The 24,741-nt window shown below is 41.8% G+C and overlaps 1 protein-coding gene across 1 annotated transcript in view; it reads right to left on the reverse strand.

Moving 5' to 3' along the window:
- The window catches only part of FOXK1 (forkhead box K1), a 56,376-nt gene that overhangs the window by 24,137 nt on the left and 7,498 nt on the right, over positions 1-24,741 (reverse strand). Inside the window, exon 2 of the mRNA XM_014892574.2 lies at positions 5,615-5,812. Within this exon, the coding sequence (XP_014748060.2) occupies positions 5,615-5,812 (198 nt within the window). The remainder of the gene's footprint in view (positions 1-5,614; positions 5,813-24,741) is intronic.

Here is a 24,741-nt window from a genome sequence, read left to right on the forward strand (position 1 = left end):
TCTCAATACTAAGCACATTTTACGGACTAGGGGGCAATAAAAATAAAAATGAAGCAACAAGTGCTTACATTATTTATTTATGGTCATATTACAAGTCTGTGAACAATCTGGAAACCAAAACACTCCCAAATTCCACTGCCAACTTCCTCAGAAGGAAAGGCAGTAGTAGAATGCAGCAAAGTTGCCCTATTACTCAATCGAGGGATCAAGCTATGGAGGCTAAATTTAAGCCACATGTTAAAAGCATCTATCTCTTCTATGACAAAGAGGAAAGATTACCTGGGATCCCATAAAAAATTGTTCACCTCACTTGGAATCTGCACTGCTCCAGAAGAACAAAACCATTGCTGGTTTAGGACATGGTATGCACATGGTAGTGCCTTTGAAAAATTCCCACGTGCACATTTGTGAAGCAGGTTCAGAGACACAGCAGGGATAAGAGCTACAGCCTTGGCAACACTGCCAATACACAGATTGCAGTCTCACTGGGCATTTTTTAAGCCCCTATTGGATACAGAGAAAAAAAAAAAATCACCATTTCTTAAAATCCTCCCCAGTCTCTTCCTCGAATGCAAGCTGGAGATGTGCTGCCCTGGCCACAAGGACTATGGTTAAAGAAATAGCACAAACCTCTGACTACCAGAGCACTCCACTTCATGAGCCCACAAAAAGGGGCATGAAGATACAGGGACGCTTTTTATGTGCAATAAGCAAGAATGAGGTCAAAGTACAGCCCTTGGACTTGCGAAACAAGCCTTTCCACGATACACCAATCAGCAAGAACGGCTGAGAATCCTCCACTGCTCTCACCTTCCCCAGCCTAGCCCCAAAATCGTAACTCAAAGAAAGGCAAGCCCTTGCACGTTGCGTGTTTCAGACAGGTTTCAGAAGCAATCACAGGTGGTGAGACTGCCAAACCAAGCTGGATTTTGATGTGAAAGGAGAAATCTGAGAGCTACCCTGCCTGCTTAATGCTGAAGAAAACCAAAGCTGTCGAACAAGCCACAAGTGAGAGAAAGTGAGCTATCCACGAAAGGTGAAATTGTTATTACTCGTCAGTGCTCCAGTGGTTCCCCGGGAAAGGAAGTGACTTCACTCTGACTGTGGATTCAGTGAACATTTTATACTCATCGGAGAAGAGGAAGTGCTCCTGTAGCTGGTGACATCTGCAACCCTTCCTCCAGCACACGGCTTGGTACATCTCCTCTAGCACACAGTCCATTATCTGCAATAAACATGTGTAGGAGCTCCCCAGCCCAGCACACACTTCTCTTATGTGATGTATATGCATCACCCTCCTTAGCTTGTGGTTTGGAGACCTGGGTGATTAAAAATAATCACCTCTCTGTCCAACTGTGGGAGTTGCCTGAGCTGTGCATTCTGCCTGAGTGCAGGAAGTAATGTATAACTGAGATGATGCAAAAGAGCCTGCAAAAATCCTGCCTTGGAGCTCTTCAGTGGCGTTTCAGTTCAATGGCTCACAGTGCTCTGGGAAGAGGTGAAGCCTGAATGAAACGGAGCAGGGAATATTTATGCATCCTGCTCCAGTGAGTGAATGCATGCACTGAAGCCAGGCTTCACTCAGCTTCCCCCTACACACCTTCAGAGTAAAAGTGCAAGTGCAGAGTAAATCCCAAGAGTTGTGAAACAGCAGTGCATGGCTATCCTAGAGCCTATAAAAAGCCCCCCCCCATCTTTTTCCCAGCCAAGTCCGGATGAAAGCAGAGCCAGCATCTGCAGATCTGCTGGAACATGGCTCACATACACTCTTGTCATGCTGTATGGAATAAGAGCTCAATACATAATTTATCTACTACACACGCTTGTGAAGTAGTAATTACACCATGCATGCATAAAAATCAGACAATGAATTTAAATGACCTGTTAAAGGCCACAAAACAAGTTGGTGGCTAAGTCAAGATAATTGCAGTTACCTCTGAGTAATCTGCTATCAGAGCATGCAATGGGTTACTGAACTCATTTCTCTTAGTGAAATAGGGACCATATGAAACCAAGCAATTCAGCTCACACCTTCTGGTTTACTAATCAAGCTTATAGAACAAAAGAAATAGATCTTTCATTATTCATACCATTAACTACATTGTAAACTAGTTATCAACCCTTCTAGTAACAGCCAAACATGGGCAGGCACATTAAGTACTAACAGTTAAAATACAGATTTGGCTTCACACACTAATATGTACTAGTTTAGCTGTTAACACTGAACCTCACTAGGCACTTTTCAAGCAGTGGTTCTCACAGGGCTCTAAGGACTCTTACTCCTACATGTCAAAGAAATTCTTTTACTGATAAAGACTGTGCCAGTGAGCTAAGAATCCATGGTCTTTCTGTGAAAAAACCCAAACAAGTACAAGACAAAACGTTCAAGCCCAAAGTTATTCTAGTGCAGAGATAAGCCAGAAGTAGCAGTTGTAAAATATGAATAATAATACTGACCTCCATAGTAGAACATTTAGTATTTCTGTATTGTAGTGTATGTGTGTGTATATATATATGTATCTATATATACATCTCACTGAACATAATTGCTGTTTAGAACAGGGAAGCAAGTACAAAGGAAAAAATTAAATTTTCATAAATATTAAAACCACCCCAGCTCTGAGGGGCAAGGCTGCAGAGAGATGCTATTTGGTAAACTGAGTTAAGTTACTGCTATAGGGCCATTAACAACGACTGGACTACAGTAAAAAGGAAACTAAACACTGTAAATCTAAACTCCAACTCAGCAAGCCTTTGAAACCAATCCTGAATCACACCTTGTCTCTGTAGATCTGATAATAATCCAAGCACAAGCCACTCTGCAGACTGGATTGCAACACAGTCATATACATGTAGATATTGTGGATTTATCACAAAATCAGGCAAAGGTAAATGTTTGCAGCATAGGTGGGAAACTTTGTGGAACCACTGTCACTCAAAGAGGATCCTCCAAATCCAAGGTGAAGAAGCTTAAAGCCATGTACTGACAGACAGTTCCTTAACTCCTGAAATTGTGACTCAGTTTTATCTCCTGAAAAGTAGAGCTGAATTCAACCAAACCCCACATGATTTTCAAAGAGCTTTTCAATGCCTTGAACCTATTGAGGAGTGATTTGGTGCTATTCTGCCCTTTCATATGTTGTGTAAAATGGCAAGCTGCTTCTACTGAGTTCTTACAACCACAGTGGCCTTTCCCTTTCTCGAACATGCAAATCTGATTTTTTTGAAAAGGAGTTTTGAACTCAAAGCAGGAAGAAATAATCCATGCCTGTTTGCAACCCTCACAGCATGCTGCCAACCAACATTTTCCCTTACAGCTGTACAACAGCATTCAAAACACATCCACACACAGCCCCTCCTGGAGACAAAACACCTAGCTGAGAAAACAGTGAGCACATTTCTCCCCAGGAACAAGCAGGAATCTTGCTTTGCAAAGCTGCTGAGGGTGGCAGGTTTGGTTTTGTTTAACTAAAGCTCATTCCCTCTCTAGGCACTGCACTTTGCAGAGGGAAAATAAATAGGCTGGAAAAAACCCAGAAGCTTGAAGGGGAGAACTTGCAGGGAAGCAAGCTGCAGTGTAAACAGGGAGGCAGAGCAGGGTTGGGGGTCAGGAGGGCAGGACTGGATCTGGTGTAGGGAGTGCAGGTACAGTCCCTGCCCTACACCAGGGAGGAGGCAGGAAAAGGGGACAGGAGCCACTTTCCAAAAAGGAAATTTCACCCTGCCCAGGATTTCCAAACTGCAATAATTTTCCATGGGCCAATCAGGGAGGAGCAAGGCAAACGCACCAAATTAGGAAAGTAAATACTAGAAGGGGGAGAGGAAGGAGGAGGAGGAGAACCCAGCAACCACCTCCCAAAGGCAGCAGTGGGAGAGGGGTCTGAGTTTCATGCTGAGCCCCACCAGCCCTTCCAGCTCTGCCTCTGGGAAGGAGGAGAGGACACTGTGCCAGCCTCACCCAGCACTGTGAAGCCACCAAGAGAGCAGAGAGCTGCCCTGGGAGTCAGATGGCCAGAATGCATAGCTACATGCTCCCAAAGCAGCATTCCCTTCTCAGGCAGAAACACCCAAATCACTTCCCAAAGCCTGGCCCACAGGGGAGAGCTGCAAGACCCTGCTGGGGGAGAGGGGAAGGCCGAAGGGGCTGAGCAGGGATGTTTACAAACGTGTCAGCCCCTCCTCTGTAAGAGGAACTCGGAAATGAAAGGGCTTCGGCAAGCGAAACCTCAGATGTCTTTTGAGGTTTTCTGAAGACTTGGCTGGATTAGCTTCTGCTCAAGACAAACGGATGCAATCATTAATCATCCTTAGTAAACACGGCGTTAGGGGCTGAGCACAATTCAACACTACTATTTCCACTTTCCCCTTATGCAAAAGAAACATTCTCAGGGAATCAAATATCAGTTGCAGGCATATGCCAGAGTCAAAAGATACAGCCCCTGTTAGTAACACAAACCACACTGTGCTGCTTTGCACAAGATGACTGAATGGAAACTAACTACCATATGTTGGCAAAGGAACCATCCCCCTCCCCTCCCAGCAACAAGCTTCATCTAAAAGAAGGAGGTTAAATATAAACTAAAAGCAGTGCCTGAACAGAGGACTAAAACCACAGCTACCTCCAGCCCACTCTTTCTAGAATATCTGCACTGCACATCTGTGCAGCTCTGTAAGACGGTCGGAAAAACCCAAACAAGCCTCCAGATCATGCAAACCCAAACTGGCTTCGCTGTGACACTGAAGTCTCAGTCTCAGCCACGCAGATTTGAATACTACTCACTGAATTAGTGCTGTCAGATTTGCATATTATACTTTTTTACAAATGTACAGACAAGAAAACAACCCAAAGGCTACTACTATTACCAGGCACATTCCTGCTATTTTGATGCCCACACATTTTAAAATTCTAATACATCATCCTGTACCACGAGTCTCTTTTACTTTATAAAACGTATTATACTTCAAGTAACAGATTTAACTTTAAAAGATTTCACTAAAAGTCTGTAACTTCAACTCTTTACTGAAAAAGAAAATATTTCACACAGTAACAGTTCAGCTTATTTCTACTGCACATCCACAGATCAGATAATTTACAAAACAGGATACTTGCCCAGATGTACATTTAGATTGCTACAGCCCCTCAGTACATTGTCAGCATCCTACCCCCACTTCCTTCCATTCCCAGGAAACCACGTGCCAATGGCCACCCTCGTCCCAAACTTCAGATAACAGCAGCACCACCCAGCAACAACAGAATATTACTGAGATAAAAATAAAACAGGCAGTCTTAAGATAGAAAGTATATGCCTGCTTTCTTTTCTCCATGCATATAGGTAGCTCCCAATAAATATTTCTAATTCCACTGCCAAAGATAGACTCTATATGTAACTCTATAGTGTGAAACCAACACTCACGTTTACCCTTGAACCCTCTGAGCTCTTAAACAAAACCCTTGAGCCCTACTGCCAGCCACCATCATGGTTTTTAGCAGTCCTCCATCGTTTCAAACATCAGAGATTTAACTAGTTATTTTAATGAGGCATTTCTTGCACCAAACTGAACAGAGCAGACAGACTGATGTCAGAGAACACATTTTTGAGAACCAACATCTTACCTGATAGTGCCTGTGGGGGATGGGAGGGGACTGACCACGCTCCGGAGATCCGGCTCCGGGATGTGGATCTTCAGAGGTGATATCTGAGGGTAAAGTGGCCGAAGGGGATGTGTTGAGGCTTCCTCTTTTACTTCCTCTTTATGATATAAAGATGTGAACTGGATCTTTATAACCGTGCTAGGGAATCGGAAAGTACATCTGGAAGGGAAAGAAAAGGAAAAGTCAGTTTCACACATGACACTGGACGTATTTCAGGGGTTTTCTATGCAGTTGATGCATCCTTAGTTAATTCAAAGTCCACCATTCTCTACTGATCTTTCTGCCCAGTGTTTTGGGCAGAATTATTGATTTTTCATAAAGCTCTGTAAATACTTCACAGCGGATCATGGGTCATCCAGAGATGAGATGCAAGCTGAAGGTTTGGGAAAGTTCAGCAATTTCCTCAAGGCCATGTATTCAATTAGTGACTAAGCAAGATGCTCTCCTGTAACAACAAACTCTTGGGTTCCTGTAATGTATCAAGGACTAGGACCTATTTTTAATTAGCTAATTGCACACATCTCAGGAAGATCCAAGTCACTAGAAAGTATCAAACCACAAACAATAGGAAGCAAAACAGCCATGAAGTCCAGCAGAGCAACGAACAGCCTCGAGATAAGACCAGAGAGCATTATTTAAAGACTTGTCTCTATATATTGTATAATTGATATCCATTTATATTTGTGCACATTATGTTAAACGATCATCTAGCAGGTTTCAGATTAAAATACATTCATTTAGAAGTTACTCCCTTTAGGGTTACAGCTAGCAGGTTTAGAACAGGGCCTCTGCAAGCCTGTGGGGCCTCATTCCTTCTCTAAGTAACACTTCTTTCCAATTGTTATTTAGGAAAAAAAAATAATCACACATCTACAAGTGCAGCCTTCAGGAGATATTTGGAAATTCAAAAGGAAATAAGCACTGACATTTTCCATATTTGAACAGAAAGCTTTCTAATTTACAGTGTCTACAATGAGCACAGGGCTGTAAGAGTGAGTGTTTTGCAATTCTTCTTATTGCACTTTAATTAGACAATCATGTGCAATCAATACAAGCTTTCCAGGGATCATTTCACTGATTCTAAGGTTAAGGCAGCAGGAAATAAAAAACAGGTTTCACCGTGGGAAAGGCCAGCACAGTAATTGTGCTGGATTCCAGCATCTTGCCTATAGAAGGAAAGGAAGGGATTTGGGTGGTGTTGTTCTAGCACTTTAAGTGCTGGTGTGGACTGAACAGAATTCTTTTAACCAGTGCATTATTGAATCCTAGCAGGTAATAGAACAAGGTGACAAGCAAGTCAATCTGTTTTTGTGACCACCTTATCTTTATGCTGCTATTGACAGAAATACAGCTCTAAAACACACTCTCTTGCTCTCGGTTCTTTGGCACAAGCTGTATGTTGTGCTGTATGTATGTGCTCAAAATTATCATTCAGGCATGGGAAGCTCATTCCCATCTCCCACCTCATCTCTCAAATGAGCTGGCTTAGCATTCAGTGGCTCACAATGGCTCTGCTAGTACAGCAGGAGTTTGCATTGCATTTAATTCACTTCAGAGGTCCTGTTACCTGCACTCATTAATGCATTAAATAAGAACATCATTGCTGGCAATGCAGCCTAATTGTGCTTATCTAACCCTTCTGAACAGAGTTCCCTGCAGACTCAACACGAAGGCACAGTTCAAAACAGCAGTGTCCATGCCTTGCAGTGTCTGCCAGCAGCAGGCACCAACCTCCTGGGATGAACCTGAAACAAGGATGTTGAGCCACTGCCCTGGATTTTAAGCTTTGTACTGCTACATGGATTTGCTTAAAGAGAAAAAGCTCAAAGTACATGTATTTGCAATGAACATCACATGGACTAAGGCTCAAAACCAGTATGAGCAAAGCTTCTTCATTTCTCAAGCCCTTATCTGGGAAAAGCTGAGCTGCCTGTCACAGAGAGATGGAATTCTCTGCTGTAACACCAACTGCTCAGCATTTTCCAACATCTGAGTCAAGGACAAATCAGTCCCTGTTCAGCAGTGTTCAGTGCAATCCCAGTCTGCTGCTGATCAACAGGCCTGACTGCACAGAGCCCTAAGGCAGTTCTGCAGCACTGCTGAGGCCAGGACATCCCCCACTGCAGCCTCCTAGCAGTGAGGAGCTCTATCCCACTGCCACTTATGTCTCCCTTTTCAGAAGGACCCAATAATGCAAGATGCACATCTCCTAAATTGCTCTGAGGTGATGGTAAAGTAAGGCCTTAACACTACCCCACTTACTGATGCTACAGCAATATTAGATAAAAAGTGATACCTGCACCCAAACCACTGTGAGAGGCTGTCCCATCAGCCTGTGAGTGTGGGCAATCTCAAGAAAATCTGTTACCTTTCCAAAATCAGGAAATCAATCTGAAATGTGAAGTGTAAGCTAAGGCAGTAAATGTGTTCAAAAGGCCCATCCAGCATTGCTTTTCTCTGTAAGCCTCCCCAGAGCCACCCGACCCAGCCATGTGATTCACCCACAATCTCAGCCTGCAACCAGGGCAGAGAAACAGAGCCTGGGCTGACTACACAAGCAAACAATTTGTTGGCTGCTGTGATTTTGTTTTTAGACAGACAGGCTTCCCAGTTCACTGAAGCAGAACCCAGGATGTACAACCAGCTTTCATGGATTATGGTAACTAGCACGAACATGGCCACTTTGTAAGGAATTTCTTTCAGTCCCAAGAAAACCAAGGAGTGGATGATACATGCAAGGGTGCTCACAGCTTTAGAAAGTTCTGCAGCCTGCTCTGTGCTGGCTTCAGTGCTGACACTGCCTGCAAAGCCAAGCTGGGGGGAATGCAGCCGAATTTATGCTCTTCCTGATGTAAAACCTTCGACCCAAGAAATGGAAATGCAATGCAAAGCAGATTGTAAATTCCTGCGGAACTCCTCCTTTCCCTCAGGGGTGAGAAGGTGCCCGGGATTAAGGTTATTGTTCCAGTCTATCACAACCACCACAGCAATGCAAACAGAGGCACCAGCACAGCCCAAACCACTGCTTCAAATCGACACAGCCTAATGCTGGGGAACCGTGTCAGTGAGAAATCAGAAAAACACGATTTTGGAAGTATCTTGTCACAGGAAGCTCACTTTTCATTACATTGAACCTGAATGCAGTTTTAATAAGCTTTGCTACTGTTTCCTTAATTACCCTCTTTCCAACCAAGAGGATAAACTTAAATTATATCAGGTAGTCCTATTTAGGAGTGAGGCACATTAGTGCAGGAGTTAAACCTTTGAGAATTACTCTTCTAGAGAAAATAAGCAGGACAAGACCGACAACCCAAGCAGAAATGAGCACGCATTCCTTAAGATTACTGTATATATTTCAGGTTATTTAAACTCAGTTACACTATTTGATCCATGTTGCATGATTCTTATCCAAGATGCAATAACAATTTTTACTCCTGCTTAACATTTTCATTATGAGAAGAAGATCAATCTGAAAGCACAGATTAGACTCAACATAAAAAGCATAATGAAGTTAACTGGTATTTCCAAGGGTGCCCAAGAGGCAATTCTTTCAAGCACCTCTAAAATTTCCAGCTGATTAGATGGATGAATTAATGGTCTGCAAAATCTTTGGTCTTGTTACCGGCAGGAAGAGCCTGCCTGATGTTGAGTTTACTCAATGACCTGCTACTGACAGGTACGAGTTGCAATCAATCCCTGGCCATAGAAATCATATGGGCTGAAATCACATTTACAGTATGGCACATACATCAATTCCCTGTGGGAAAGGGTACCAATTTTTCTAGGATACCTTGCAAGGCAGTGAGAATAGAAAGCTTTTTAATTTTTTTTTTTAGTTTGTGTTAAAATTCAAAACACACAAGAAGCTTCCCCAACCTCCAAAAATTGCACAGAAACAATTCTTGCCTTCTTAGACTACAGGCAGGAGAGAGTCACAGAAAATGGATTGCTGGCTCTGTGCTGCCTGCTGGAGTGCACAGAATCCACAGCAAGTGGCTGAATGCTATATATACATTGGAGACCAAGGGGAAGAGAAGGAGTGCACATTCCACACATGGTTACAGTCACATAAGAGATGTTGCTAGAATTTTGTTTGCTTGTTTTACACAAGAGAGATTTTTCCAAAAGTTTCCTGGGTGAGCTCCTCCCACTGACAGCACAGCTCCCATGCTATTAGGCATCCTTTATGTGGTGAACCAGTGACAGTGACCACAAGCATTTCATCTACATAAAGTCTGAAAATAAAGTGCTAGGAAACACTAGACTTTACATAAACAGTTACCCTACAGCAGACTTCAGGAAAGATGGTTAGGAGAAAAAACCCAACAAAATGACAGCATACCCTGCATGGCTCTATAAAAAGCAGGCATTTTCTTCCTCCTCAAAGCACCTTTAACTCACAGATGCAAAGGGAGATGCATTTGCCATAACATAGTACCAAGTTCAATAGAAGCTATTACAGTCACTGACTTCTTTGTTAAAGCACCCTGAGTGGTGTTAGCACCAAATGACTTCTGCTAAGATCTGCTGCATGACAGCAAGAAAAAAGCTATTTAAAGATTTTTAAAGGAGGCAGGAAACCGTGCTGGATTTATGCTTTTACATTTACACAGAGGAAAAGCATAGTGACAAAAGAAGATAAATCATGAGAAAGCCAAGGTGAAACATATATATAAAATATACATATAACACGCCTATATAAAAAGTGGAATGATATTTATATATATTATGTTGTATATATAAACCTAATGTAGTATGTTATGCTATATATAAACATCATTCCAGTTCATCATGCAAAAGGAATAACCAGAAAAGTAAGCTGGAACTACTACACATGTGTTGTAATCAGCAACTTGGTACTATCTTTGTCTACTTTATCTCACCATAATTTATGAAATCCTGTTATTCCTGAATGTTGGGGGTATAACTGCACCAGTAGCAGCTGTGGCACAGTGCTACAGAGATGCAGGTCGAGCGAGAAACATTGTAGGAGGTGCTCTGTTAAACGTATCACTTTTTACAATTTGAATCAGATGCTACCACAGGCCCCAGGTTTTCACTCACCTGAAGCAGATTTTCATTCCAAAACCTGCTTAAGCATGACTGCCTCCCTCGGGGTGCAAAGGCCCCTTGTGTTTTTAAACATGCAGATACTGTAACCAGCCTGCTGACACTCAGTATCTCAGCTCTCCCTCCATCCCTCTTTGTACCAGCACTGGTGTAAGCAGCAGGACCAGGGCAGGGATTATCCCACTGCGAGGTGAGGCCACACCTCAAATGCTGTGTCCAGCTCTGGGCCCCTCAATTCAGGACGGACATTGAGAGCCTGGAGGTGTCCAGGGAAGGGAGCAGAGCTGGGAAAGGGTCTGGAGCACAGGTCCATGGGGAGCAGGTGAGGGAGCTGGGAAAGGGGCTCAGCCTGGAGAAAAGGAGGCTCAGGGGGGACCTTCTGGCTCTGCACAACTCCTGACAAGAGGGGACAGCCGGGGGGGGGTCAGGCTCTGCTCCAAAGTAACAACAGGACAAGAAGAAACAGCCTCAAGTCGTGCCACGGGAGGTTTAAATTGAGCATTGGGAACCATTTCTTCACCAAAAGGGTTGCCAAGCAGTGGAATAGGCTGCCCCAGGCAGTGGTAGAATCACTGTCCCCAGAGGGATTTAAAAGACATGTGACTGTGGCACTTGGGGACATGAAGGGATTTAAAAGAGCTGTGGATGTGACACTTGGGGACATGGTTCAGCGGTGCCATTGGCAGTGCTGAGAGAATGGCTGGACTCAATGATCTTAAAGGTCCTTTCCAACCTAAACAATTCTGTGATTCTGTCATGTGAGAGGACAGTAGTCCAACTCTTGAGGATGAGGCAGTTATCTCTACAATCAGTAAATACCTTGGATTCAGCAAAAGTGGCCAGTTAGGGCTCTAATCACAGCAGCACTTCTTGATGATACAGAACTATGCCCCTACTGGCTAAAGTTTGACCAAGAATGCCCATAAAAACCCTTGTAAAAGAGAAAAAAATCCCAAACAACCCCCACGAAACAGCTATTTCTCTGTTCCCTGCAATTTCTCTGAAAATCACTGGTTTTGTGCCAACTACACATAGCTCACCCCAAAGAATAGAGTACTATTTCCATGAACGAAATTCCAAAATCATGTTGGGTCTCTCAGTACAAGTGAGAATTTGCTGTCAGTTATCTCTGTCAGGCAATTACCCTTACCAGTTATTTCAAGATACCTGATGTAATTCTACTGGAGGGCAAGATGGATACCTGTCATCCTTTCAGTGAATGTGTACCATAAATACCAAAATTTCAGGCTACAATCAAATGTGCAGGTGCTGTACAGAGCAGCCATTACAGAAAAGTGTTACCTCCTGTAACCCATTTTCTTCATCTTCTGAAATCAGCTAAGCAAAGAACCACAAGCTTGCTTCTATGAAAATCCTAAATCCACTCCCTATTCACAAAAGCCTTTGAAGCAGTGTGAAAGGATGTGCCTTGGACAATGTAAAAGACTCACTGGGAAAGTTTAAGCATCTGTGCACCCAAAATGAAACTAAATTTGGTTAGAAAGAGATAACAGTTTGCTTCACTTAACTAAACATCTATCTAAGCCCTGAAGGTCTGCCCACAGAGAGATAAGCAAACTGAGACAAGAACAACTACGTGAGATTCTAATTTCTTCAAAAACAAGGCTCTGAGAATTGCTGTGACCTCGGCAACAGCTGAGCTAGAAGTATTTATTGACCAAGACTTGTTGTTTTGTGATGCTGCACTCTGCCCAGGGACAGCAATGCTTTTCAGAACTTCAGCTTTTCTATAGCACAAAGCCTCACTGCATCACCTAGTACAAAACAAAACACTTCAACTGCAAAATACTGAGAAGGATGTTTCCCATTTCAGTAACTAAAATAACCAAATTAATGTTCTCTGCCTTCACAAAAATAAACTCAACCCTTACACCCCAACAGGAATAATCATCACAAGTATTTTGCTCAAAATTATTATGTTGCTGGAACTAAGCTGTCTGAAGCAGTAAGGTGGGCAAAAGCACAGGTACAAAACCCACCTTTCAATCACAAGTGAATTAAAATGAATATTAGTTTGAATGATTGTCATAAAACCATACAACAAGCTCTGAAAGCTGTCTGAGCTGTCACTGAAGATTAGGTACTATTCACCCCTCCTTTGCAATAAAATAATAATAATAATAAAATCATCCAACATTTCCTGTTCCACTCCCTACCCTCCATTTTTTTCCCTTAAATAGCACTTGGTAAGCAATACCAACAAGAAACCAGTTATATCATCCACTTGGGTAGTGCTATCTGCATTCCAAACAAAAAGTTAATTGCACTGAGACTACAGAGAGTTCTAGAGGAAAGAAAACAGATACATTTTATTTCTTTTAGTCTAAATACACATCACAAAATGAGCACGTGCCCATCACCATGATAATTTAAGAGTCACTATAATGCTTTTCCTTACACATCTCTATAGGCTACAGGACACAGTGTAACTGCCACAGTTTTAAGAGTGCTTGGTTCATTTTGGATATTACTACAGTCTAAGAGTAAAGAGTTTTCAGCATTTGCTATTTCCTTTTCAACTGCTCTACTGCTCTGAGCAGTTTTAGCACAGAAACCCTATTGAAGACCTACCCATAAAGTCCTTTATCAAACATACAGAGAAATACCTCATGGCTGGTAAAATCATTTGTTGTATATATGAAGAGATAAGCAAAGGGTCTGCAAGCAAATGGTGAAGTCCAGAATCCACATTTGTTCTTCCTGTAATGAATCAAATCAATCTGAAGAAAAGCAAGACACGCACTTGGCCAAACAGCATCAGGACAAGGAAATAAACTGCAGAGCTGCCTGCAAAAATGCTTCTGGTATTATCCTACCATTGTTCAGTGAGAGGAAAAGCTAGAAAAATCACTGTTACTCTTTGTAATATAACTGATAGAAAACTAGATTCAAAAAGTACTGAGATCATCTACAAATTAAAGGATTACAGTGATCCCCCCCCACTGCTCCAATGACAGAGCAACCCATTGTAATGTTTGGACATAATTATTCTGTAAGTCACCACATGAGTTTATTTCTGGAGGACTGGTTCCTAACCTCAGAGTTACCCTGAGCTCACAAATCACTTGCCTTGCATGCTTTGTAGCACACTCACTGTATTTAATATATGCTGTCATGCTTAACACTGCAGATACACAAAGGAGTTCATCTGTCAGCCAAGACTGAACCACAACTGCCTGTGTGCATATGTGAGTGAGCTCATGTTTGAAATAATTAGTTCAATTCAAAAGACAGTGGTCTTACTTCTACTTCATGAATTTAAATTTTCTTCTGTAGGGAGCTTTTTCCAGAAAAAACTCCAGGAACTATTTCCATTGCCATGTTTCAGTAGATGCACAAATAGCTGAACATCAGTGTTCTGGGGTTCCTGCATTACCATGCCTTAGGTAATGCTCCTGTACTAGAAATAATGTAAATCCAGTTTGAGTAAAGGCAATCTCACACTGAAGTTACCAGGAACTCCTCATACCTAGTCCAGTGGAATTATTATTGACTACCCTATAATTCCAGATTCCTTCCCCTGAAATACATCTGAGTTTGCTGGAAATCCTCATTTTTCCTGGACTTGCTGGGATGAGTTAATGGGAAACCAGATAAAATTCTTTGTCTCACGTGGATGGCTCACTGGTTTCATCTGCCTTAAAAATAATCTCACCGAAGAGACACCAATTGTGTCACTCAAACTCAGGTAGATTTATTTTAACACAATCTAAATCTGATTCTCTGCTGTATTTCCTTCACTTCACCACCATTCCTTCTCTTCTGCCATTTCCTCTCAGTGCCACCCTCGTGCCAGCAGTGCCATCCAAACCTCTGAACAGCAAGGCAAACCAGGTAGCTGGAATAATTATTCATCTCCTTTTTTGTTGGAACTAAGTTGCTAGGCAGATCAGATCTCTTAGCTTGCTTTCCAGATGGCATCACCAACACAGAGAAGGTGGAGGGGAGAAAAGCAGAGAAAGGAGAGAAGAAGGTACCAGCAAAAATGTTGCAGATTTGTAATAGACTATAAAAAGACAGAGCATGTAACCACAGACTCAGATTTAAGCATCACATGATCCAAAGACTGCATTCTCCTTTCAGAAAACAAACTGCAATTCATTCATTTTGAGAAAAGCTCTGGTCTTTATCAGGCAAATCACATCAGCCACATGCTGATGCTCTTAGGCTGGAAATTTTCAAAACTTCCTGAATCAGAGAAGTCACCATTTTTTAAAAATCCAGCCTAATTATTTCAAACCCCAAATCACTCAGCTGTGTGACAAGGGGACAAAACAAAGACCAAAAATGTTTTCTACATTCCATAAGGAGCTTTCTGTGGCTGTGTACCCATGGCAATTCTCCCATGGCAACCTGCAGGGCCCATCTGCAGGACTAGGAGTGGGTTTGTGTTTATCTCAGATGGGATACACAAGCTCTGCATGCTGCAAAATCAATGCTTTTTAGTACCTTTGTGCTTCCTGAGCTTATTTATTCACCGAATGGCCTGGAGAAATAATATGGCTGAACAAGGACAATGTTTCAAGAAAATTCAAAATTGCCATTTCTTGGTCACAGAGTGCTTTTCTTTATGCTCCTTGTTACTGTTTAACTTGAATTGTATGCACGATAAAGACTTTTTCCCTTTATGAGAAGGCACCCAGGTTACACTAGGATTTGCCTAACACTGCAGATCACCAGGCTTAAAACGAGGTTTCCAACACAGCCAGACAAGATTTCAGATGGGCAAAGAGCGTGTGCAGGCAAGTGTATCTACTTAAAACAAATACTACCAGCAGCATCAGGCAAAACCACAACTTATGAATAGAAACATCTCTTAAAAGCACCAAGTAAATTAGCTGTAATGAATGTTTCTATTGAGCACAGTTATACAGGGCTTCCCTCTATGCCATTTCATCAAAGTTCAAACAAATTGAGAAACACTTCCACACGGAGGCAGATTTTCAAGTAGGTATTTTAGCCAACTCCTTTTGAAGACAGCAATGTTTCAAAGCAAAATTTGGCCAAACTTCTGGGATTCTTCTCCCTTTCAGCAGCAGGCACACAGAAAATATCTGTGATCCCTCAGTTCTTGCAGACATCTCCCCTTACAGCACTGAGAACTGCAAGCTCTCGGCCACTGCCCATCCCAGGAAAAGGCAGCAAGTGAAACTCAGCCAAACAGGTGGTGGGGGGGAAGGAGTATAAACACCCCCAGGCTGATAAGAAAGGCTAAAAAAGAAAAGAGATGCCAGAAGCTCAACCAAAAGAACTACAAAATGCTGGTTTGGGTCATATTAGCTTCTTTAAAAGCACACAGAAGACAGCGAGCATTTTGGTTTTAGGCTCCAACAAAAGGATGCTAAAAGTAAAACCTTCGGGAGAGTTTGGACGATAGATATCATGCTATGAAACTCCAACAGTCATTTTATTCTACACATCTTCCCCACAATTTCTGATCTTTCTTAGTAATCTTTTTAATTGCTCTTCTCAGAGAGCAAATGGATAAATTGAGTTAATTTTTCATTCAAGTGAGAACATTGGAGGTTGTTTCACACTGGAGAATTAGCAGTGAAGAATCAAGAGCTGTATTTTTGTATATTTGTCTTTATTTTACATTCCTTACATCTCTGTATTAATGTTCTGATTTCACTCTTTGAAAATTATTTGAGACATGAAACAAAGCTGCATTTTCAGATTCTCCCCTTTGAGTAAAACAGTGCAGAAAAGGGAAAAAAAAAGAGCAAAGCAGGTAAGATATTATAGGTGCCACTTTTTCAGTGTAATGAAACACTGCAACGAGGTCAGGGAATAAATTCATGGAGTATCAAAATAGCAGCTCACAGAAGAACAGGGGAGAAATTGCCAAAACTGCTGAGAAGGGTGTTTCAATCTGTTAATGGAGAGCAGCAGGAATAGCAGGAGGCTCCCTCTGAAGTTGCCACCCTGCCTGGAGAATTAACATTATCAACAGTTCTCCTCCAGATTCTACTATCCCCAGCTTGGCAAGATGCATCTTATAATAATCCTGCTCAGTCCAATGCCAAAAAAACCTCTATCTTCTCCAGAGAGCCATCGAGTGCAAATGGTCAGGAACGTGCATTTTCAAAAATGACTTTTCTAAAAGTTTTTCAGCAGCAACTATGAGCCAGCTCTAAGTGTCTGTTCATTCACCTTACTGTCTGCAAAAAAAGCTGAAGGATATTCTCAAAATATCATCACTACCACCAGTCATTTACAAACTCAATCCATACCTGACTAGGGATTAATTCACTTATTTTTTTAAAACATAAAAAGCCTCAACTACTAAAAACTGATATTAAAATTGATCCAGAAAAATCTTGACAATTATTTCCAGACAAATGATAAGCAAGATGATATCAAGAAACCAAGACTTGGTATGATCAGAAAAATATAATTATTTGTAACAAACATCATTAAGGTGAAGGGTCTCTGTTGAAGATCACCACAAAAGTCACCTCTTAAATGCTCGTGACAACACAACATGGTTGCTACTGGGTGCCCACCCACCGGGCACAGAGAAACAAAGAGGTGGTGCTGTAATTGTACCTCCCTCAGCTTCACATTTCAAAACATTGGAGTCAGCTTCAAAATATGCCATTCATTCCAAACCAGGAGTGCTGGGCACAGGGCTGCCTATCAGAAGACAAATTCCTGCTCCCTTCCCGAGTGCTCTGATCCCTTTGCACACTGCAGGTCAGCAGCACATGGGGCTGGAGTACAGCCAGTGGAGATCTAACCCAGTCTGCCAAGGTGCTAAATGTAGGAGCCTTAGAAGGTCTCGCCTACACCCACAAAAATCAGATGCGATTTTACATCAATATGAATTAATCTGCATCAATGACATCTACCTTTTGATCAATACTGGGTAGGGGTTTTATTTGATTTTTTTCATTAAAGGCTCCCCAGGGTGAATTCTGGCCTCACTTCCACCACAGCATTACAGAAGCTGCTCTGTTCTGCTGCCTAGTCCTTACTGTAAACAACTTCATGTCTCTGAGCACAGTTAAGTTACAGTGAACTTTTTTCTGTGTGTCATATGGCAAACCACATCTTCACCCAGCATCACACTCTGCCAGACAATTCCACTCTCTCATTTATTCTGCCTTTCAGCTTTTCGATGCTGAAAAGCCCTGCAGTTGCATTCCCAGGGGTGTTAACAGACCTGCAGAGAACATTTAGTAAGATGTCCTTAAAGGCTAAAATTAACCATAAAGCTGCTGTTTATTTTGAAGCTTGGGAACAGGGAGGTGTTTTATGTGTCAGAACGAGTGGCCTGACATCAAAAACCTTATATGAAAGTTTGCCACCAAAGAAGTGGGCTGGCACAAAGAGCAGACGAGGCTTTTATTTAAATGAAGTTGGCTGCCAGCACCAGAAAGTTTCACTATCAGCACTGCAGATGCCTGATACCATCTGTAACACACAGCAAGCCTATTATGTTATTTTGTTGTGTGTGTGGTTGTATACATAAAAATAAGGAGAGTTAAGAGACTCTATATAACACACAACAGCCTGTGTACCACGACTGCTCTAATCAGGTATTCCAGCCTGTGGAGGTCTAGATCCTATCTTAACCATTTCTGCACCAGCCAAGAAATATTTGATCTTCAGAGAAAACGTAAATTACGTGCAACACGTGTGTGTATCTCACTTGTATCATCAAATCTTAGAAGTGCAAAAATCCCTTTTCATGTTAGGTTGATCAATCTGTTAATTTTTAAGTATATTGTCAATATTATGTTTTAATTGTTTTTCCAGAACTTGAAAATTATCAGTATCTGTGACTTGAAAATAAATAACCAAAGCTTAACATGCCACATACAGACACTCCAAAAGCTACATAGTTACCTGGTTTGTACATAGCTAAGAGGGGCCAGGAAACAAATTGTTTTAGTTCCAGAGAAGACTTTTTAAAACGAACTCAGTCTCTTTTTAACTCTTAATATTTCTGTATTTTAATTTATTTTCCTAAGTAGTGCTCACTTTCCAATCTTCCATTTTGAACTTCCTTGCATTCCATATAAGAGCATTGTATTTCAAGATGTCTTTTTTAAAAGAATCACTGCTTAAAACTCCTGTAGGTCACAGCCCCTTTAGCAAGTTTCAAATTCAAATTTCAAATCTGATTTCTCTCCCTGGAGATCAGCAAGCCTCTCCCAAGAAGAGAAAAATAGAAGTCCCCTCCTCAAGAGCCACGGGATGTATCCAGAAGGCCAAGCTGAAGAGAAAGGAGTGCATCACCTACACAAACTGCCTTGCTCGAGCTTTTACTGTGTCACACAAAGGGAAAAGGGCTGTGCTGCCAGGGATCAGTCCCTTGGCAGTGTTTTTGGACAGCAGCCTCTGGGACACACCAGGGCCATTGCACAGACACGTGGACAACGTCAATAACATCACTATCAGCTGCAAGTAGACACAGATGACCAGCCAGCCACTCCCTCCTCCCAGCCTCCTTTGTGTCAATAAATCTTAACCTGGCTGTTTGAGCAACGTTTAATCATAAACAGTTGGGAACATGCTTCAGAATATAAACAAAGGTGAGTAGGAGAAAAACGGAGAGTGCAGTACAGAGAATCACTCACCACTTGCTGCTGAGCCAGGTAACAGAGCAGAGAAACAAAGAACTGCTGGGAACAGCACGCAAGCACCTGGTGCTCATTTAAAGCAATGACCATGCAACAATAAAGTATCCAGGATTGCAGCCATGGAAGGATTTCAAGGACTAAATGCATTAACATTCTTGCTTCTCTTAAAAACAAACAAAAAAGAAAAATTAAATTGCTTAGAACACCCACTCAGATGCATGGAAATAAACTATCCTCATTGATCTCATCCCACTGCCATTTACAAGAGTCATCTTGATTCCCTTCTGTGTTGCTAATCAAGCTAAAATTAACTCCTCTCCTGCTTACCACACATGCTAGAGCCACAAAAATCAACACAGGGGCAGCAGGATCAATTGTTTCTCTCTACAAGTGCAGCCCACCTTGCTCATGTGGTAAACATATATTTAGGACTTACAGGATCTCTCCAGGGATTTTAACCATATTTATCATGAGGTTAGGTAGCCGTCTAAACTGGGTGACAGAATAAGTAGCTCTACACTTCAAACACTTCTGAACAACTTCTAGTCACTACTGGCCTCAATGGACTCTGTAGAACAGGCTGCAAGAAAGTGGGGATTTCAGTCCTGTTCAGTCCTGTTGGAACAATCACCATCACACTTGTCACTCCTGCTCTGACTGAGAGATGTGTCTTAAGGCAGCATCTCCACAAAGCCTTCTTCATTCCCAGAAGTTTGTGGCTTATTCAGAAGACACAGAACTTCGTTTATATGGTTGTCACTCTAACAACACTGGTAAAAAAAAAAACAAACCATATCTGAGTGTTCAGTTCTAAAGCAGCTTCATTTTAGATCCCCATGTGATGTTTTAAAGGAAAAATGCCAAATCAAAACAAAATCCTAACTCTACCAGATAACAGCCATTAAACAAAGCTGAAGTACAGATCAAATTGGCAGAACTATGGAGTGGAACAGAAGTTTCAAAGAGAAAAGCATTCGGTGGAGATAAATATACTTCAAGTGTGTGCTTGACAACAGCCAACATTTTATGGTATTGGAAAAATACAGTACAGTGATAAACAAGGTTAGTCCATCCACCCCCATGGTAACTTGCTGCCCCGCTAAGTTAATGCAAGTGCACAATGAAACAATGCAGGATGACATTCAATTCTGTGTTCTGCTCTGGCTACCTCATCCTGCACCAGTCCTTCCTCAGACATCAAATTCTACACTGTAAGGCTGGAATGGCAGACACTGCATAGTCCTGGCTCAGGAGTTTTGCTCAGCCATTGCAAGGGCTCAGAGGTCTGACTCTCACCTTCCTGTAGGATTTCTCATTTCCCCAGTGCTAAGGGAGCACTGCCAAACCACAGCTCCCAATCCCAATGACAACACGTAGCCCCTGGCTGCTTCAAGACTCCCGGACCAGACCGTGGCTACTCTGGCAGCAGAAGTCTGACATTGCTTTTCAGAGATGTCACAGAAATGCTCAACACCAGCTCTGCAATACACACACATTTACCCATTTTCTGGTGCAGTGCATCATAAAAGTCTGTCTAGCCCCCATTCACACTCAATTTTTCCCTGCTCCAAGACAAACCTTGAGATAAGAGCCCAAGTCTGGCTTCCATTCTACCACAGCAGAGACCACAAAAGTGACTCAGCCTCTGCCGCCACCTCTCATTCCTTCCCTGCTTCTGTGAAATTCAAGAGTCCTTCTGAGAGGCTTTCCAAGCCTCTGCTAGGCCCACTGATCTTGGTTAAAATGAAAAAGGTCAATATTAACTATTTTCCTTCTTTGCTCATCTTGGCAGAAACACTCAACTATGTTTCCCCCTCAATCATAAACCACAATTAACACCTACCTCAGTGCCAAAAAAAAGCCCCACCTGCACCCACGCTCGGAGGAACTTCCCTATACCAACTTCTACACAGAGTTCTGCTTTCAATAAGAAATTAAACAGTACACCAAGAATTAAATATGTACTGACAGTATAGATCTAACTGCAGGGCCACGGTTGGCCTCTACAAGAAGCACTGGTTATTCATTTCCATACCTCACTCAATACCAAGAATTTTAAATCTTTGCTTAACTGCCATGGAACTTTCAGCTGGCTGCATATCCTGCCCCTTTCACCACACAAGTCTGGCCACTGCTGCCACAGGCAAGCAGCAACTTCAATTCTATCCCCATTTTCATGCTAACTCCCATTTCCTCGAGAAGACTCTTCTTTTATTACTTTTATTACAAGTATGCAGACTCTTGGGACATTTTTGTACCCTGGAGAATAAGGGGAAACTAACCATTTGAAAATGGCAGTTCATAAAATCTCCTAATAACCTTTCCAAAGAGCTGCACTTGTTTCAGCATCTTTGCTGGATACACTACAGCAGTTTGATTCTTATGTAAAATCTCATTTAACATGCCATCAAGTTTCTTCTAATGGGCCATTCATCATAGTAGGGTTTGCTCTCAAGCAGCCAGCCCAATACCTTGAAAGGTCTCACACAAGTCATTTAGCAGACTCACCCTTCCAAAGCCAGGGAACTACCTATAAACACATTAGGAAAGGCTGTGCAAAACAAAATCACCTCAGTAAAGCTCAGGGAAAAAAAATCCTAATTTCCACACATATATGCCAGAAAAAGCTGGTGTGTGGGATGGCACTAACCTTTGAATTCAATCAGACTCTCTAAGAGGGCTCTAACACACAGAGCATGACTATGATGTATTTTCCTTTGAGGCTGGTTCAGTTCATTTAGAAAGTGATTTGGAAAAGCTAATGTACTATTTATATACATTATAAAAAACTACCCATATGGAGTTAAAACTTTGCAAAATGTTCACATAAGTCCGTTCCACTCCCTCTGAAGACATTTCACAATCCATTCAATACCCATTAGAGGAAGCCAGGATTGCTGTTTTAAAACAGCTCTGAGGATAGTTTAAATGTTTTAAAAGCTGACAGCTTCTAGACTCAGAGCCAAATAAACATTTGGGGCAACACAGAGCCTCTTACACAAGTGTCTACAAAGTGACATCCACCTGCATCCTTCCAAATATTGACATTTAAAATAAAGGTTAAAAGACAATCCCAGGCACAACCTTCCCTCCTACTAAAAAATGGAATAATTTTACTATGATTCAAATGATGATGTACTGAATTGGCTCGTGAAAGACCACCTAGCAGGATGTGGTTAAGATTGCAAACAATAAAAAACAATCTCAAGATTTCTAAGGTATTTTAAATCCTGCCAGTATATACAACCGTGCTGAGAGGTATAATCCTTGAAAAGAGTCTAACCAACTGAAGTGACAATGACTCTTGCAAAACACAGCATATGTGGAAGTTGTCACCCCAGTGGTTTCATTATTTTTAAATTAGGAAAGTTTTAGAGAGTTATCCTGTCATATTACTGGCAGAGTTTAATGCACCCTGTTCCAGGAGAATATACAGAATTAGGGAAACATTTTACTTTAATGGATGTACCTTACCTGGAAGATTTATATGAAATTCACAGTTTGCAGTATCAGCTTTTTGGGGAACAGAATTCTGGCCATTTTCTGCTATAGGTTTTTTCCAATAGGAATTTGCATTCTTGCAATGGAGAACAAAGCAGGTAGAAATTGAGAAGAAACTGTAGTCTCTTGGAGAAGAGGATGCACCCACTTGGTGACAAGAGACCTCAGATTCAGAATCAATACCCACCAAAACAAACTTGTTTCCCAACTTCATCCTGTGGCTGCTTGCAGCGATTTTTACACAATTGTAAACAGATGATGTGTAAGTCTAAACTACTCGATGTGCCTATTTTCAACAGCCAGTGTGCATGTGCCTTGCTTACACAAAATACACACAAAAAAATGATAGCAATTCTTTTATTGAACCAGTAGCAATCAGGAATTTTCTCCTATGCCTGAAGGAAACTTCAATGCTTGCCTTAATACTCAGTAAAGGCATTAGCAGCAAAGCATGTGCCAGCCTTTGACTTCCTTTGCAGGTCTTCCCAGGACTAAAACAGTTTCATTATCTTGTCTCATTAGACAGTGTCTGAGGGAGACATGGGAAAAGAAGAGCTATAGTAATTATCCAGATGAATGGACAAGGCAGAAGGAGGCAAAGCCACCCAATTGCCAGACTTGTTGACAGCCAACACCCCTTTACGCAGGGTGGGCAGGCAGCCACCAGCACCACGTTACACCAGCCATGAGACAATTAAAAAAAGGAATGAGATCAATAAATACATAGCAGTTGGCACATCTCCCACACCAAGAGCCTACCCTCACTAGCTTGGCCTACGCCTCAAACTGAGTATGAAAAGCAAAATCATTTTTGGTCTACCCATCAGGTAGAAACAAAATTTGCTTTCTGTGTCTAGTCCTTTTCTGCTCCCACGCAATCAGGATTCTGAGAGTGTAAGAGTCCAGAGTTCTTATGCCCTCGAGAGAGGAAAGGCCTGAAGTTGCTCAAGAACAATTCCTTTAGCAAGTGCACAAACTGGCTCTGCAGGGAGTCCAGTCCTGCTTAGACAAACTGTTGGTGGCTTCTGTATGTGGCCTAAAGGGAGATAGAAAATTAAAACAGTTTGTGTGGGAAGATTTCCCAAGGCTCTCCTTGAAGTGGCACATAGCAGAAAAAAGGGGTACAGCTCCAAGGTTGTATTCCAGAGAGGGAGGGAGGGATGTCCTTTTCCACACTGCTTACTCCACCTCTGCAAGGCTTTTTGTCTCCTCATTCTGTCCTGAAAGATGAAGTGGATTGTACTTGCACATGAAAATAGGCTCTTATGCTGGAAGGTTCTTTGAGCAGGATAATAAGTGGTAACAATGTGCTTAGTTTCCTTCCACTTCTCCTTCTATCCTAATCACACAGCATACATTAACAGAACCAGACAAAGACTGTCCATCTTCACTCCTTCAGCTAAGGCAGAGCTCCTCATTAACTTCTACATTATTTCTCCCCAACTGTCAAGATGTCCTCAAAGAACATGAAAATTACATATCTGGTACATTTAAAGGAGGGAGGAAAACCACGAAAGTAAATTGCACATTCACAACAAACAACAACCCAAGAAATTAAACTCCCTTTTAAGTTACTAAAAATAGACAGGATGGGAGGGAAGGGACTATCAATCAAATCTCAGAGTTGCTGAATATTCAAAGAACAGCCTTGTAATAGACTGCTCTCTCAAGACTGCTTGAAATTTTTATGATAAAAAATGCACGAGGACATGAAAAAAGGAGCAGAAGGATAACGAAGAGCAAAATACACATGACAGAAGTGGATACGGAGTATTAATTAGGCCATTAAGATACTTAAATGTTTTACTGTCCAATAAAATATGTATTTCATAAAAATTAAGTGCCTTGCAGAAGGAATGCACACATGCATTTACTGAGCTGTTCTGAAGAAACCAAAGATGTGAATTA

Source organism: Sturnus vulgaris, chromosome 16, assembly GCF_052056855.1.
Source record: "Sturnus vulgaris isolate bStuVul1 chromosome 16, bStuVul1.hap1, whole genome shotgun sequence".
NCBI classification, from domain to species: Eukaryota; Metazoa; Chordata; class Aves; order Passeriformes; family Sturnidae; genus Sturnus; species Sturnus vulgaris.